Source organism: Cyclopterus lumpus, chromosome 16 (assembly GCF_009769545.1).
Source record: "Cyclopterus lumpus isolate fCycLum1 chromosome 16, fCycLum1.pri, whole genome shotgun sequence".
Taxonomy (NCBI): domain Eukaryota; kingdom Metazoa; phylum Chordata; class Actinopteri; order Perciformes; family Cyclopteridae; genus Cyclopterus; species Cyclopterus lumpus.
Genome location: NC_046981.1, coordinates 12998972 through 13016523, shown reverse-complemented (window position 1 = coordinate 13016523; position 17552 = coordinate 12998972). Strand labels below are relative to the sequence as shown.

Sequence of the window (17552 nt, the reverse complement as noted above, 5' to 3'; positions counted from 1 at the left end):
TGCAAAGACGCAATCAGAAATATTGAAATATTTCAACTTGAGCAAGATATTTGTGTGACTCTGTCGCAAAAGCTTATTTGAAATCCGCATGTAGCCTCTGATGACGTGACGTTGAATCAGAAATGGATATTGTAGCTATCGGCACCCAGAGCTCTACAATAGTACCGTGATTCTTACAGAAGACTAGAGGAAACTCTGTGTATAAATATAGAACTTATAGACTGTCTAAGGTATAGACAATAATATCGCTGCAGGATTTATGCCGAGATTACGTTATTTTGAGTGGAGATGGAGCGGTTACAATGTTAGCATCGTCTTGCACTGATTGATCCAAACTCCATTCAGAAAACAAGCATTTTAAAAGTTATACGTTTGTTGTCGTGCAGGAATTCAGACTTTTTAATGAATCTGCATCCATTTGTAGTTATTTTGACACCACTGGCCCAAAGTCAAAGCATGGGGGGTACGCCTCCCTTGAGAGACGCAAATAAACATCCCACGGTCAAACGCCACAGCATCATGTTGCAAAAAAGATTCCAGCTTGTAAAGTGAGTAAAATAAAAAAGGAAGCTATATTTAGACCCAAATAATGACATTACTCTATGTACATTAGCTGTGTGCGCTTGGAGAATGCTTTTTATATTTCACTCTTCCGAACATAAAACAAACATGCCATTCATTGGATTTGACATGTTACTTCTTCAGCTGGACCTGCCTTTCAAATCCTGAATACACAACAGCCACAGAAAAATTAAACATCTTCAATCATGATCATGTGGTCAAAAGCTCCAAGGGGAGCCTGTGAATGTAACATATGCTTGTGTGTGCCTCTTGTTATGAGCTGCATGCTGTTGTTCAGACTAGATGCAAGAGTGGAATTGGTGGCTCGCCCTGGGGAATCGTGTTTTTCTCTGGTACTGCTCTGATGCTATGAACTGTGCTGATGATGCTGGCTTTTATTCACACGGTGCTCGCACTGAGTCGTACGGGACAAACACGGAGGCGCAGTTACGCAGCGTGTTTTCTGAAAAGTGGAGGTCACTAAAATGAAAGCCACTCAGAAGAACAACGTACAGTGGCAGTGTTTATATGAAGAAAAACAACATAAAAGTATCACTTGTTGACCAAGTGAGCATGCTCCCATCCGACACATACACTCCCTTGAAGACTGTGATCATCAGGGGAGACCTAAACTGAACTTCAGGGTGAAGCAGAGGGCTTCTGGACTGGTATTCTGAACATGGCCCTTGGGTGATGAGTGAACAGGGGACATCAGCAGCTTGCCAACCAGCATTGTTGTCCTTAACACCTTCCTGCTGCTTGGGGGAGAGCAGCTTTGGAGCTGTGTACAACATCCAGCTTCCAAAGTGCTAATTGATGGGTAATTACAAAATGAATGTAAAAGATGGGCAGCCGCATTACATCATGGTAAGGATGAAGCTAATGGGTCTGTTTTGCTGCTTCAAACCAATATGTTGTTCCTCCAAATCAACATATTTGATTACCTCTACTGCTCCTTAATGTATTAAATGTATTTCACATTGGTCGGCATGGCCGCAACAATACTTAACACAGTGTATTACGCAGCAATACAAGCACGTTTAAGTATCAGTCAGTGGTACACTTTGCATCTTAAGTGGTTCCTGTGCGTCAGCAATGTGTGTGTGTACAGCACCAAAAATACACCCTACTTCCCCGAGTCCCATCAACCTATTCCTTCCTCCACTTATCGTCTTTTTCTCCATCCCAACCCCCCTCACCCCCCTCACCCCCCCTGTTTGTGTGTCCAACCCGGAGCGCTTTCCTGCCATTCTTCTATCTCAGCTAATTTTAGATGAAGGAAAACTCTCTGTCCACATCTGCTAGTCATTCTTTAAGAGGTTTGTGTCTGTGTGTGTGCGTCTGTGTCTGTGTGTCTGTCTGTCTGTCTGTCTGTCTGTGTGTGTGTGTGTGTGTATGTATGTATATATGTATATATATATATATATATGTGTGTGTTTGTGAGTGTTGAAAAAGAAATAAAAGACAAGGTATAAAACAACCAGAGTAAAGACAGGGTCACTGTCACAACCAGAACAAACGTTTATCATGACTAATATACAGTAATTTAGATTTCAAGTGTTTCTTCTACATTTACTTGACAGTGGTGAACCACAAGAGCAACAAACGGCCTCCACAAGTAAAGAGAATGCGAAGGGAAAAGAGAAGCTAAACACCATAATTTGGCTCAATTTGCCCCAAAAAGCTCAGACAAATGTGAAGGCAGAGTGCTTAGAAACTGTGCTCTCTTTAATGAACATAAATCATCCAAATGGGAATCATTTGTAGTTTGAAACAAAAGGAAGGAGGGAGAACGAACAACCTATGGTTTTGACATGCTGGCCACGGGAGAGGTCAAAGTAAAGGAATGTGACGCACACAAAGTGAGCAGGATTACAGAAGGCAATGCAGTCCTTTTCTTCAGAAGTTTCAATCGTGCTTTAAATATCTTCTTCATAAGATTTGAAACCAAAATGTGCCAAAAAGATGGTGTTTATTCTATTTAGATTAACTTTTTTGTTTATTTTTGACCAGCACTTTCCGTGAAAGCTTGGTTCCTAGCATCGGTATACCGGCTCATTTTCCCGGCACATTAAAACCTGCAAGAGTGGTGTTTACAGAGGTGAGTCATCGGACTGGAAACAGCACATGCTGGCTGATTCAGGGAAATCAACATTAATAACTTTTGTCAGCGGAAGGCAACATGTGTCCGCTGTAAAAACGTGGACAAACAAAGGCTTGTGTGGAGAGACGTGGTCGTCTTTTGTCCCGAGTGGACAGAGCGAATCTCAACACACACACACACACACACACACACACACACACACACACACACACACACACACACACACACACACACACACACACACACACACACACACACACACACACACACACACACACACACACACACACGCACACACACACACACACACACACACACACACACACACACACACACACACACACACACACACGTGAGGGGGAATCAGAGGGCAGAGCACAGCGTGTTTGTGTGTATCCTGTCGTAACAGACAAGAGACGCATGCAGTGTCGCCGCCTGTCACCACTTTCTCCTCTTCTCCTACTGTTCTCACCCTTCACTCCATTCCTCCGGTTTTCCATCAAGGCCCGTTCCTCCTGTTCCTCCTGTTCCTCGCTCTTTTCTTGCGCTCACTTTGCCCCCTCATTTTCCACCTCCTCTGACCCTCACCCGACTTGGTCAGCTTGTTAAGCATGTCTCCTAAAGCTGGATAAGTAGTGTTGATCGTCCTTACGCAACATTCACCTCGCACAGACGCCGCTGCCAGCCAACATACGCTCTTTGTGCCTCTGTGTATATGAGAGAAATCAGAGAGGGAACATTTGCTTGAATGAACATTGCTCTGCGTGGAGTATTTGCAGTTGCAAGGCACACACACATATTTATTATGGTGACACTATGTCGTCATGGATCGGCGCATGTTCCCACTGATATGAGCACTTTTGGCCACAATGATGGGATGTGCACATCGTCATGGTTTCCCAAGGTGTGTGTATGTGCACGTCTGTGTGTGCTCCTACTGCGGGGCTGTGTAGATAATCACTGCTTATACCCCAGTTAGCACGGGGCTGCCAAGAGACCACGCACCTTCAACACTGCAGCAGGCGGTGGGACCAGCACACACAAACTTTACATAATAGAAGGCATAAATGACATTATATATATATATATATATATATATATATATATATATATATATATATATATATATATATATATATATATATATATATATATATATATATATATATATGTATGTATAGACACACACTTTAACAGTGTGTTAATGCTTACTGTAAACAAAGCCATGCTCCAGATCTCAATAATTGGCGGAGTGATCGAGTTAACGAAGCAGCGCACACAGGCAGGTTAGAAAGGTCGACTCGCTCGGCTCCTCTTCTCTCCTGGTTTGCTCTTGCGCTTTGCCTCGTGGGAGAGATTAGAATCCTCAGCTGGAGCAAATAAAGCTGGACGTTACGCAAGACCCCAAGAGAGGGAGGATGAGCCAGAGAGCGAGAGACTGATGATGATGTAACACGAGAGAGGGCAAAATACTGGAATGAAGAACGAGGGAGAACGAGAAGAAGAGATACAGAGGTGTTTTGATGGGATAAAGAAGTTGACCGTACAAAAGTCAGCTGCTGTGTGTACCTTGCTGTTACTATATGGTGGCAGTCGTGCATCTCAACATTGGCAGCTGATCAGGTAGTCAACACACAGCTGCTCTGCACTGACCGGGACCTGTCCTCTTCCTCTTCCTCTTCCCCCTCTCACATGCTTTGCACCAGACACACAGAAAACAAGACTTCACGGTTTCAGGTCGATCTCGTGTTATATCTTCATCCTAAAGTGTAGTTCTGACTGACCTGAGAGTGTAATGCAAGTAGCTCAATGCTTTGGCTGCAACATGGACGGCATGTGCTGACCGCTCACTGAAGTGCTTCATACGTGCATGGTAACAGATGCTGCGAATCATAGGGCGTGTGGCTTATTACTCGGAAACCATTCAAATGTAGGAACAAAAAAAGGTCAGTAAAGAGGCTGTGGCGAGTGTGGTGTTGGGCAAACGCACCGTCACTCTGATCTACTGCCCTGTTGCCCCAACAATAAATTAATCAATTGTGGTTCCCTTTGTTGACACAATGGAACTAACTAGCGAGCCAAACTGGACGGATGACCATGACACCAAACCGTCGGACGTCGAGTTGTGTTTGGGAGCAATTTAGTTTCAACACCCTCGATGGAGACATCCTAAAATGAATATGTCGTCTGCGTTTGAATATAGAACTAATTAAGAAAAATAGTAGGCAACTATTTTGAGAGTCAATTAATCGTTTCAGTTCCCCCTCATCCTTTTGTTTTATGTCACGAAAAATGTAAATATTGGACATCATCTTGTACTGTGGAAATCTGACGGTTCTTGTTTTTCCTATTTTTAACATTTTATAGACAAACCGATTAATATGAAAAGGAATGCTCATCAGATAAAGATTAAGTGCTATTTTGTTAATTGTTACAGTTTAATGAAAACAAGAACAGGAAGGGCTGATGGGGAGTAAAGACAAAGGACATGTGTTAGCAAAGACCCAGGATGATAAAGTCACATGTTCACCTTCAATCACTTATTGCCGACTCTACTTAAGTATGCTTCGAAACTATATTCATCTTATCCATTTATCATATTGAATGCTACGTGCTCTTACTTCTGATTTTATTCTCCAATAAGAATGCTGCTGTTGGCAAATCATGCATATAAAGTAAAACACTAAATAGTAGATGTCATGAGACAAAAGAGAATAAAGACAAGAAGAAAGGAAGCGAAAAAAGAAGTAAAGTCCACAGTGATAAAACACTACCTGACTGACTGGCAGAGAGAGAGAGAGAGAGAGAGAGAGAGACCAATGAACTTTCTCCCCTCCGTCAGAAGGAAGAGATAACTGCTTGATGCCGTTATGTAAGAGCTGAGTATACAGACACCGATTACCTCTGCTCAGTGGAACTGACAACATGAAACGTGCGCGTGTGTGTGTGTGTGTGTGTGTGTTTGTGTGGGTGGGTACGTGGGTACATGTGCGTGAACGTACAATGGTGCTACATCTCAGTTACATTTCACGTACAAAGACGTGAACACACATATTATACAGACTGACAGCATACATTCAAAACTATTGTCCCGATTCAAAAGGGATCATCCATCCGAGGTGTAAAGTAGCACGGGGGTTCCCTATGAAGTGAGAGCTGCACTGGCTTCCAGTTACACCTCCTCATTACCCATTTCATGACACACACATGAGACAATAGATCAGACTCGGTGCATTCACAATACACTCTTATTGATTAGATTGCAATGAGATTCAGGAAATACTTAAATTATCGTCAATTTAAAACCTATATTGTGTTATCCGAGTTACATTATGGAGTCAATGTCCATTTGATTTTTAATTGGATAACATTTGTCGAAGATTAAAAACAAAATCTCCATCAACGTGAACAAGACGCATTAACATATTTTTCTGCATTTTTCTTTTCCCTTATTCCGTAGTACTACTTCTGCATATTAACCAGATCACTCAATTTGGCACATACATGTGGTTATTGCAAACATTGTAAAAGCTTAAAAGGAATACCTCAAAATGACCATTTGTATATCAATGACTCATCATCGTGGTACCTTGGATTCTTGGGGAAAACTGTTTCTGTCAAACGCCTCCACTCCCGTCTCGTGCACGGACTTGCAGCATGCAGGCCAAGCATGAGACGGCAGTGGCAGACGCGTTTTAAATAGTTTGATGTATGCGTTTTGGAAGTACTGAGCATACGATGGATAAACGAAACTTGGATTATACTGCACAAGTTGTTAAACCAGACCTACATTTACGTCACTTCATCAGGCAAAAAATAGCCTTAGACGCACAGTGGAAAAGTGGACATTGGACCTCTTTCCAGTCGGAGTTCTTTTTTGACCGTAATCTAACAATGAAATTCAACCTTGCAGTGAGCCACATATTGGCCACTGCGGATGAAAGCATGATTGTGGGAAATATTTTGTGACCTATTGCCCAACCCTAAATTACACAGAGAAACAAGCGTACACATCAATGAGTCACACACTCACGCACACATCCCAGGTCCCCACACACACACACACACACACACCTTTGCACTCTGCCTCCTCTCACAACTAACCTAAGGGAGAGAGTGTACCTTTGCACAGAACCCGGCTAATACTTGGGCCAGACGAACAAAATAACCCTACTTACACAACACCCACGCACAAACAACGAGAATACTAGCTGGGGGCCAGCTGGAGAAAGAGCGGTGTATAAGAAGCGGTGTGATGTGTAAGAGTGAGACTACAAAGAGCCTAGTGTGTATTAGTGTGTGCATGGGCAAAGGTCATTCACTAATATCACATTTACGACACTTCTTCATTTTAAAAACACTTACTGTTGCCTGCAGTCAAGAGCGTACTAATTTAATTGACATATTTTGACAGGCAAAAGATGGTCAGACTTGTTTCCAAGGTAACATGTATACAAAGTATTAATATTTAGCACACGGTATGTTAGAGAAAATCCACTATGTAATCTCTGTCTGACTAGATCCACAACTGATTCTTTGCTCAGGGTTTATGCTGCCATGTCTTTAAGTAAAGTCTTTTTGAATGCCATTGAGTCTGTGATGTGTCCTGTAGCTGTTAAATTGATTATTTAATTTGGAATACATTGGACAGTTTACTGGATTTTAAAGCTTTCACTTAAGCGTCCCTTTTGTCCATGTCCTCTTCCTCCATCATATTTCTGGTTGTCCCTAGTCCGCTGGTCATCTTTGCCCTCGTGCGTTGTAAATCCCTCTACTGCCCTTGATCCATTCTTCCCTGCTTTTCTTTTCCCTCTCACCCTGTGACTGGTCAGGGGATCCAGCTCACTGTTCTCTTCATCAAACACTTTAATCCCCTAAAACAACAATCACTGTGTGTGCGCATGTACAGTAGGCCAATGTGTGTGTGTGTGTGTGTGTGTGTGTGTGTGTGTGTGTGTGTGTGTGTGTGTGTGTGTGTGCAGCCACCCGCATGCAACTGCCTGGTTGTTACGCAATTTCACTGGGCCACATTTGATGCTAAAAATGGACATGGATAAAACTATTGTGACCGAGGGCAGGGCTACTGTACCGAGCCGCTGGAGCACACAGCACACAAGGACAGCAGGGGCTGGGCAAGCTGCTTAACTCTGATGTCATGAACCAAGGCAGCACATTGTTAACTTTTCTCCTTCATCAACGATCAGTCCTGTTAGTATTCAATAGCATCCATCAAGCTTTTAAGATACAGAATGCACATCTTTCCATTATTAAATGGGCTATTTTTGCAGCGCAATAACTAATCAGAAGATTAAACATTGCAATATGTGTAGGAGCACATTGCAATATACTGTATATAGGAGCACAGTCTGTGCCGTGAAATGAGTGGCTTTATGTTCATGAATATTTGGTGAATCAGTTTTGCAATCATCGTGTTGTCATGGAGGATTGGTAAAAGGTAAAGGAAACGGTATGGGATAACTCGAAAAAAAATAAAGCTGTATCAAATAGGATATCTGATATGTTTGGGTCAAGGCACTAAAAGAGTGGAGAGTGGTTTCGCACATACTCAGACTGGCTGGCACACTCACTTAGAGACAATCTCCTAAGGAAATAAGTGATGAGATGAGCGTATACCGGCTGTGTGTGTGTGAGTGTGTGTGTGTGTGTGTGTGTGTTTGCATTGTGGAGGATATGCTATATGATGTGCAGCACTGATGGCCGGTTTTGTCATTAAAGTTTAATCACTCTGCTTTCCTATAAATACCTTTCCAATGATCCAATGTATTATTCAGTTTCTCTCAGACCAACACACACACACGCACGCACACACACGCACACACCCCTGGAGGAAGGAAGTCTTATGAACATTTAAGAGGACGATGGCCATCGGGCAAAAATAGTCAATGTCCTGCTGTGAGTGCAATCCACCGCACTTTATTCTGCCCATGACCACACATCTTGGAAGGAGCCCAAGGCTGTGTGGGTGTGTGTATAGACACATGTACGAACATGCAGGCCAGCTTGCACTTGATATTGTGTGGTCTAGTCTGACTTTCAGCTCATATTATTTTGAATTTCCAGGTCGACTACAGGGACGTGAACACCAGCCACCACCTATTGCTGATACATTTACACAGTTACTTACAGCGTTCTATACTCATTGGGCCATGTTAGCAGACAACCACGCTGTGTCTGGTCCTTGAGTCAGGGCGGCTGGTAAATCAGGGTGTCCAGTGAAAGAAAGAGACAGGGTCGGGTGACATGAAGCACACGGAGCAGGAGAGAGGAGGAAAGAAGAGGAGGAGGCTAATGGAAGAAGAGCTGCCACTGGGGTATTAGTCCATAGATTGGTGACACAGAAATGATAGTGAGAGGATGATGGGATGGGAGGGTCAATCGATGCTTAAAAAGGTTTCACTCCCCTACAGGGACATGTGCATCTGTGTGTGCACAATCAAACATGAGCTTGTTCCACATAAAAACACCAACACACACACACACACACACACACACACACACACACTCTGGGTCTGTATGTACACAACAGCAAACAGTCCAGTTGTTATTTGGCACAAGATGTCTGTGCACTGAGCTGCCAGCTTGCCAATAAGGTGGTGTTATAATGCAAAGTGTATAAGTTTAGATTTCCTTAAAGTATACAGAGTCAATCTTTTTAATTACAACCATTTGGGACAGTTTGTTCCCAGATAGACACACGTTCTCCCTCCGACATGGCATTTCCACCTCAAGCCCCGCCTCTCAAAATGCACATAACTTTCCCACTCACATACACAGGCTGTGCTGAGTTGGCTCAAAGTTCAAAATGAGCACTTACGTACAAAAGAGAACAGGTCTGAACATGGTAGGAGGGAAGGAGGTAAACGAGGTAAAGATCAAGAGACAGCGCAGTGAAAGACAAACAGAGAGAGAGAGAGAGAGAGAGGAAAGACTGGTTGAAAAAGAAAACTCCAAACGTGATCTTGCATTCCTTACATGGGGTGGAGGGAAGGCGCGAGAGAGGTGGAGAAAAAAAGAGGGAGGACTGGGGGAAGTGAGAGAGAGAGAGAGGAGGAGAAGCGGAGGGTGACAAGAGAGAAAGTTTAACTTGGCGCCAGACAGCGTTTCAATACCCGACACCAACCACACAGACAGACACTCACAGAAAATATCGACACATGTGCATGTGGCACAGAAGTCCTTTTGGTGACTTCCCATCGTCCGAAATTAGATTAGATATTTGCCCTCCACCCCCGCTCCCTGGGTCCAGCACAGAGGCAGATTCCCAGATAAAAATAGCCAGAGGAACTATTCAAACACTGCTGCGTTTCTGCAGGGAGTGTCTTCTGACTGCACTGGACTTAAGAGGTTAGCGAGGGGTTAGGAACTCCACTCACCACCTACCTGAACCAGAAGGCCTGGGGCAGCCCGAGCTCTATCGCCCTAACACACTTAACAGACACACAAGCGCTAATCCACTTCAAATCTTGTTCACTGTAACAAGAGGTCATTTCTTGTTTTCTAACAATCAAGAGAAAAGATGACATCACTGCAAGTTTAAAAAATACTCTCCCTTTCAGACTGCTACTCCAAATAGTCAATATTGGACATACATGATTAATAATAGATTATTACTAACACTAGCATACACTGACTGACTGATGGCCTGTTAAAAATAAAAACAACACTCAGAAGCCATAAAGAAAGTTAGTAAAAATGTGTCGGTTCATGTTAATTCAGAATACATAAAAGATCTCGTCCTTTTGTTTTGATCCAACCTGGAATGTGCATTAGCAGCCACACTGATCCCTACTGTAAAGATGCCCTCAGCATGACCAGTATTATTGGGGTTAATCTTAGACGATTAGGAGTATAGATTACAACACACGGGCCAAATCCTACCATTGGCAAAAATGGTCGCCGTTGGGTACAGCGGCATCAGCAAAGGATTACGACGAACTTCTGTGTGTGTGTGTGTGCGTGTGTGTGTGTTTGTGTGTGTGTGTACCGAGCCAAGCCAGGTGGTAGGGCTGCGGTGTGGTTTAGAGGTGGTGCATTGGGAAAGGGATGAAGGAGGAGGTGCCTTCACGACTGACTGACTGACAAAGTGCTGTCATAATCTTGCCATCTTACACCCTCCATCCAGCAAAGAGGTGACACTCCAGGCTCTAACCTAAAAGGACAGGTCATTATATTGTGAGGAGTCGAGATAAAACCTCTCATCTGGAAGGATCAGTGGAATAGAGTTACCTGATCTTCACATGTGTGTGTGGGTGCATGTCATCAGACTCAGATCAGTTTCAATGGCGCCGGCACAACCAAAAAGCTGTTATACACACCCGCATGCAGCAACTTTGTTCACAAGTGATACCTTTGCACAGCTGCCCACCCAGAAAACCGTGTCTCCTTCATATATACACACACACACACACACACACGATATTCTTTTACAATAACATGCCAGTCTGTGCCTCACTCTGAGTCACCTCGACAACAATGCAGCTCTGTAAACTCCCCATATTAAATTACAATATACATGCAAGCGCAAACACAAACAGCTGCAGGACAGCGCAGGTCAATCCATGCACACCAACACACCCTATTGCATTCTCAACATGAATTTTGATACCCATTTGAAAAAAGACCCTCTGTGTGTGTGTGTGTGTGTGTGTGTGTGTGTGTGCATGGTGGAGTGTCTGAGCATTTTGAAGCGGCTAGTTTTAATAAACAATGTCACTTATCGTCTGTTAAAATAGTAGGCTTTATTTTGAACGCATTTTTCAAATCAGTTTTATTCATATTGGGATTAGGAGGTATTAAAAATATGTTTTATAATCTATATGAATGTATGCATGCCTTTGCGAGTCACTTAGTGCATTCAGGAAAGGCTTGCGGTGATAGTAACTGTTGTGTTTTCCCCTCGTGTGTAATGCAACACAGCCGGCAACTATTAACCTTCTAAGCAGGAATGTGGGAGGTCCAAGAATTCCAATAAAAAGCAGCAGTGTGTGCGAGAGTGTCTGTGTGTTCTCTTTAAGTGTACTCACACATGTTAGTCAAAGTGTTACAGTTATCTGTCAACAGGCCACCCCATCCAGACATGCAGATACACCCAATTACCATCCCTGACCAATAACCAAAACAGTCAATATGGGGTCATGTTGTGGCTACAACCAATGGGATCACAGTAAAACTCGGCTCAACTCACATCACAGACGTATACACACACATGACCTCAGGGTACATTTAGTTCTGCTGCTGTGTTATCCGCACAAAAAGTTCATTTTAAATGGAGCTCTTTAGTGTCAAACACCACAACCGTGCAGCTCAAACAGGTCTGAGGGGACGATAATCTATAGGATTCAATGGCCAGATCTGAGGTGAATGCGTGGGTCCCTGGGGCAGTGAACAAGCCACTAACGGTGCTAAACAGTGGTCAGAAGCACCGGGGTAAGCTGCCAATGGTAATGCTGCCCTGTTGGATGTGGTCTCTCTGGTCAAGGGCGGCACAGGACTAATGGTGGGGAGGTCCATTAGTGTCGACTGGCTGAGCACATTGTTCCCTTTGGACACATTCCTGGCTAAATACAGACATTTCCACAACTGAAGGCCCCCTCTACCAGAAGTCATTTGTCAACTTAGCGTCACAGACGACCATATCAAAACTTTTGTGAAGAACAGTTGTGACCAGGAATAGTGGGCCATGCTGACTCTGCAATGGGAATGCTCAGTTGGTCTATTAGAAAATCAATCTCTTTAATATTGAGCGTAAAATTCAATATTACACTACAACTAAAAGCTTTACTACCTAATTAAGTATTGTCACAGTGTAAATATTGAGTGCTGCATTAAGATTTTAGCCTGCCATTTTGTAAGCAAATGTATGTTTGGCTTAATAGCTTTAGCAGTATTCCAAATAGCTGACATGTTCACAACAGGAATCAAGGTTGATCTTTGACACACAACTCAATTTGCCAGCAAATACCCAGTTCTGTTATGGAACATCCTCTAGTTTAGGCTTAAAGCATGTTGTCCGAGTCTAATCACAGCAGGGCACAGTCTCATAAACCAGGCTGTAAAACTGTATTGGGATAATGGGAGGTAGTGGTTTTGCTGTGGTCAGCACAGCGAGGGAGTTTTCACAGATAAGGCTAATCACTGCGCTTATCATCACAGTGGTTGTGTGTTGAGAATGAGAAGCATATGCTTGCAATCGCACACATAAACCCGCCCAGGGAAAAGGTGAAATGTTCCCTCTCAATTTCTTGCTCACAAGCTACCCTTTTGTCTCCTGCCCTGCCATATCATAAGACGGGACTACATGTGAGACGTTGACTGTGAGTGTGTGTGTGTGTGTGTGTGTGTGTGTGTGTGTGTGTGTGTGTGTGTGTGTGTGTGTGTGTGTGTGTGTGTGCGTGTCTAAAATAAATGGTAAATTGGCTCCAAAGCACGTCAATCACTCAAAGCACAAAACAATCATTAAACTCTGTCATTGGATGACTGATTGAAAATAGACTGGGATGTCCACATTTACCTCACTCTTTCTTTTTCTTTTTCTTTCTCTCTCCCTCACACACACACACACACATGCGTTTCACATGCATACAGAAGTGCGGTCTCTTCACTTCCACCAAACTATGAGCTACTCTGCACCATTATGAGTACAATGAGAGGTCCCTGGCCCCACAAGTCCACACACAATCAGCCCCAAGGCCTGCCCCACTCCCACCATTGTCCCATACTCCACACACACATACACACAATAGCCACTCCAGAGCCAGGGGTCCCACTATGCAATTCCATCACACAAAGACACACACCAGTCCTTATCCCGTAAGAGAGAGAAAAGAATGACAGTGGTGGCAGAAGAAAAATTGTAACTCTTGGCGAGGGATGGAAAAAAACAAGTGAAACTCAAAGTAGTGCAAAGTGTGTGTGTGGCAGGAGTGTCGATACAATATTATAGTGGGAGGGACATTCAGTAGGGAAGTTATTATTGTAAATATATGGCCTCATCACGAGAGCTTAATCAATCACTAGCACAGCTTTTGAGGGAAACAAAAATGTGGATTATGCAAGTCTAAGCAAGGCCAGATACTACATTCCACCAACTCCCAATACTTTACCTCTCAGCTGTACCCCAAACTACATTGGACACTAACAAGGATCAGGTAAACAGCAGTGATTAAATATAAAGAAAACAAAACGATTACTTTCCAGCAGTACAAAACCAACAACATATCAGCAACAACAGATGCAGCTATAGCCTCGCCATTTCCTGCTTCATCATATCAATTCTCCATCTCAGCAGAAATCCTATCGTCTCTCCAGACTAATGAAGTGACTGTGGAAAACAGAAGTGCAAGGGAAGTGTCCGGTGATGGAGAGAAATGAGGTAAGCTCCATTCAGAAGCAGCTTACCGTATGGGACATAATCCTACATCAGCAAACAGACCAGGAAGAGATGATTACATTCTTTATCCAGGCATTGTTATATCCTTCTGCATTCAAGAAATATATTAACTCTAAATTATGAGATCTACACAAGTTAAAGGTTAGAACTCGTGTCCTAATTGCAACTGCAGACGCAGCAGGAGATCAGACCGATCAGGGCGGCTCCACGGATTAACCAGTTCCATAAAAGGTGCCGTTATAAAATATGATCCGTTGTTAGATAATGACTCTCAGAGTTTCTATGTTTACCAACTAGTGCTGAACAGATTAATAAAGTAGTTATTCAACAGGGGATTCTTCCAATTTCATTATGACTTAACAAAAAAAATATGTTTTTAATTTCAAATGGATCGGAAATATGATCAGAAAACGAATTAGCATAGATTTTGACTATGGATGAATAGTCCTTTTTCCAAGAATAAAATAGCGAACGCTTTGCTGGTTCCAGTTTTTTTTTTTATGTTTCATCGTCTTAAATTAAATTATAGTCTGCACAATTACTAACCAGTATATTTTAGGATTTTAAACTGTCACTTTGGGGTGAAGGACATTATCAGGGGGAGTTTTCATTGTATTCTGACTTAAATTCTGATTTAAAAATTCTGGCAAAATCCATTAATAAAAAGCAAGACTCAAAGTTCCTATCCATAAAGTTAAATAAGACCAGTTAATGTTCTTTATCTTTACTCAATCGATGACAAACACAACCAACCTACTACACAAACACACCAACCGCATACATCAAACCCATAACCTAAGCACAATCAATTTTTATTATCCTCCCTGAAGTGCTTAAGCTATATGCTGCCACACAAATGCTGAGTTCCTTGTAATAAAGGGCTACTTGTGGTGGGACTAGTGTGATGTCATGGCAGCCTCCTTGGGGCTGCTGCAAGGAGTGTGTGTGTGCGTGTGTGCGTGTGCGTGTGTGTGTGTGTGTGTGTGTGTGTGTGTGTGTGTGTGTGTGTGTGTGTGTGTGTGTAGGAATGTGGAGGGTTGAGGGGCTGAGGCTGGGTGCAGCGGGAGTCAGGAGGGGACAGGGTGGGGGAAGGGAGGGGAACGTCCCAAGTGGAAAAGGGTCCTACACAGTTTGTCAGTCACTCGCACTGCCCTATGCCAAATGCTTACGTTGTTCCCAAAGGAAAAGCAACTTATCAAATATGTATATTTTGTTTTACACAGGGGCCGTGGATAACAAACGAATGTTATATACTTTCAGATGTTATCCACTGGTTCTCTTGAGATTAAAGCAAAATCCAAATTATCCCAACTGATGCAAATCAAAAATCACAGTTAGTTCTGAAACTAAAAGAAAGGTTAATGTCAGGCAGTTTATTACTGACACCCAGAACAAATTATAAAACTTCCACTTCCTCCTTTTGGAAAAAAAAAACATCGGCTTCATGAGAATGGAGCAAGAACAAACGTATGCAAGCATTTCAGGAATTAGACAGTAAGACTCAGACAGACCTCAGCTGACTACTGGGAACCACCCACCCCACCCCCCACGCCGCTCTCACTTCAATATGCTGACAGGCCAAGTACCTGACAAATGTTTGCCAGGTAACTGGGTGAATATCGGCTCTCTCCGTGTCTACCTGGCTAGACCCAATCACCTCAACGCCACCACCAGGAGCGGAAGAGTCTCAGTAACTTATCAACACGTCCACGTCTCTCTCTCTCTCTCTCTCTCCGCTCTCTCTCTCACTCTCTCACTCTCTCACTCTCTCACTCTCTCACTCTCTCACTCACTCTCCGCTCTCTCCAAGGTGGCGGATGGTGCAATATAGGTTGTCAAGTGTGACACGGAGGATGTCGCTGTAACAACTATACAGTAGTTTAACCACTTCCTCTTGAACAGGAGTACAGTACTAAACATGCACCAGATTTCGGTCTCTTATCTAACGTTTGGCAAACCACGGGACCATTGCACTGATCCCGAGAACAGGCCAAGATCAACAGGTTTTGTGATTGGATGATAAACTCTGCGGCGTGTTCATTAATCAGCGACACGGTTACCGGTGAGCTCAGCCGATTCAACGCAACCGCAGCAAGTAAACAAGACAGACAATGGTGGGGATTCGCAGCGAGAGGCTCGCAACACTTACCATTGTCTCCAGGTGTTTTCATTTCTTTCTGCGTTCGCGTCGCTGAGCTCGACAGCCGGCGGAGGGAAGTTCACTGAACAGGATGAATTCCACAAAAGTTGCTTGTGGAAACGAAAAAAAAAAAAAAAGTCAGTCTCTGTGCCTCTTCCTCCCCCTCTGGTTCCCGATGTGGAAAACTAGGTGAAGAAGATACGCTGAAAACTTTTTGTAGCCGCTCTGTATCTTCCCGGTCCGTCTCCCCGGCTCTCTGCCGACCGAGTAGCTTAGCTTCCCCCCCCCCCCACCACCACCCACCACCCCCGAGACCTCGCTGCTGGTCCCCGCTTTTTCGTCCCGTAACTACCAGCGTTGAAATGTGCTCAAGCAGCGGCAGCGTCGCGGAAAACGACCGTCCGCCCCGACTCGACCCACAGCCGAAAAGCCTTTTTACTTTTTTTTTCTCTTCCTTCTTTCTTTTAACAAGTTATTTCGCTAGCTGTCCGCTCGCTGTTCACACCGTCTCAACCGCATCCTCGTCGCTGTTTGACATCTCTTCGCCGCAAAGCTTTGTTCTTTGACAGAAATTAACGTTAAAGAGGAACCTCTCTTTCTTTACGGACTTTTTTTAAGTCTTCCACTCTCGCACCATTCACTGCTGCTCTCTCCTCCCCCCGTGCGTCTCTCCGTCCTCGGGGTGTCGTGTTTCGCTCGCTCTCTTCTGATCGGGGCCCGCCCACACTGACGGGGTGGGTGGAGGTGTGGGGCTAACGCGGCGAGGCACGCCCACTCACCACGAGCCGGGGCCTGGGCTGGCGTCATTGCAGCACGCGGCGTTGCTTGGAGACCGCCACAGCGCGCAGCCGTGGTGACGTCACATCCGAATCCTGCGATTCGAGAGAGGCGTGATAGTGGTTCGGCTCACGGTGTCCATCTGCGTCAATCAGGGGTTACGGCCCTAATTAGGCCCTTTCATATCAGGATAATTACTCTTATTACATTGGCAAATTAAATATGAAAGCCTCATTCAGTGATTAACACTGCAAACAGGAAATTCAACTTACTCAGAAGAAGACTAAAAACAAGTTGTGCATTCAGTATACTACTTGTGCATTCAGTATACTACTGACAAGTACATTTTGTTTCTTGTTACTTGAATGTTTGTCCTTCACTGTGCATTGATGTGTGTTGTTGTGACTCTAGAAAGCTGTTTTCATCTGCTGAAAGGAAAGCATGATTTTGTGGCATCACAACCAATTTGGAAGCCAATCATGGTCAAAGACTGTTGAACCCAATTCAAGATCTATATTTAAAACACAGAGCAGGTAACATCTGCTGCTGGTCGCTTTAGC

At 43.8% G+C, this 17552-nt stretch overlaps 1 protein-coding gene across 2 annotated transcripts in view; it reads right to left on the bottom strand.

Moving 5' to 3' along the window:
* The window catches only part of erfl3 (Ets2 repressor factor like 3), a 42879-nt gene extending 25911 nt beyond the window's left edge, over positions 1-16968 (bottom strand). Inside the window, exons 1-2 of one of the 2 annotated variants that reach the window (XM_034553768.1) lie at positions 16824-16968; positions 16225-16325 (exon numbers count right to left, since the gene is read on the bottom strand). In XM_034553768.1, coding sequence (XP_034409659.1) covers positions 16225-16246 — 22 coding nt within the window. In that variant the 5' untranslated portion in view covers positions 16247-16325; positions 16824-16968. Of the gene's footprint in view, positions 1-16224; positions 16494-16823 lie in introns of those variants that run through there. The other variant, XM_034553766.1, reaches the window with a different exon arrangement.
* Positions 16969-17552: the final 584 nt, after the last annotated feature.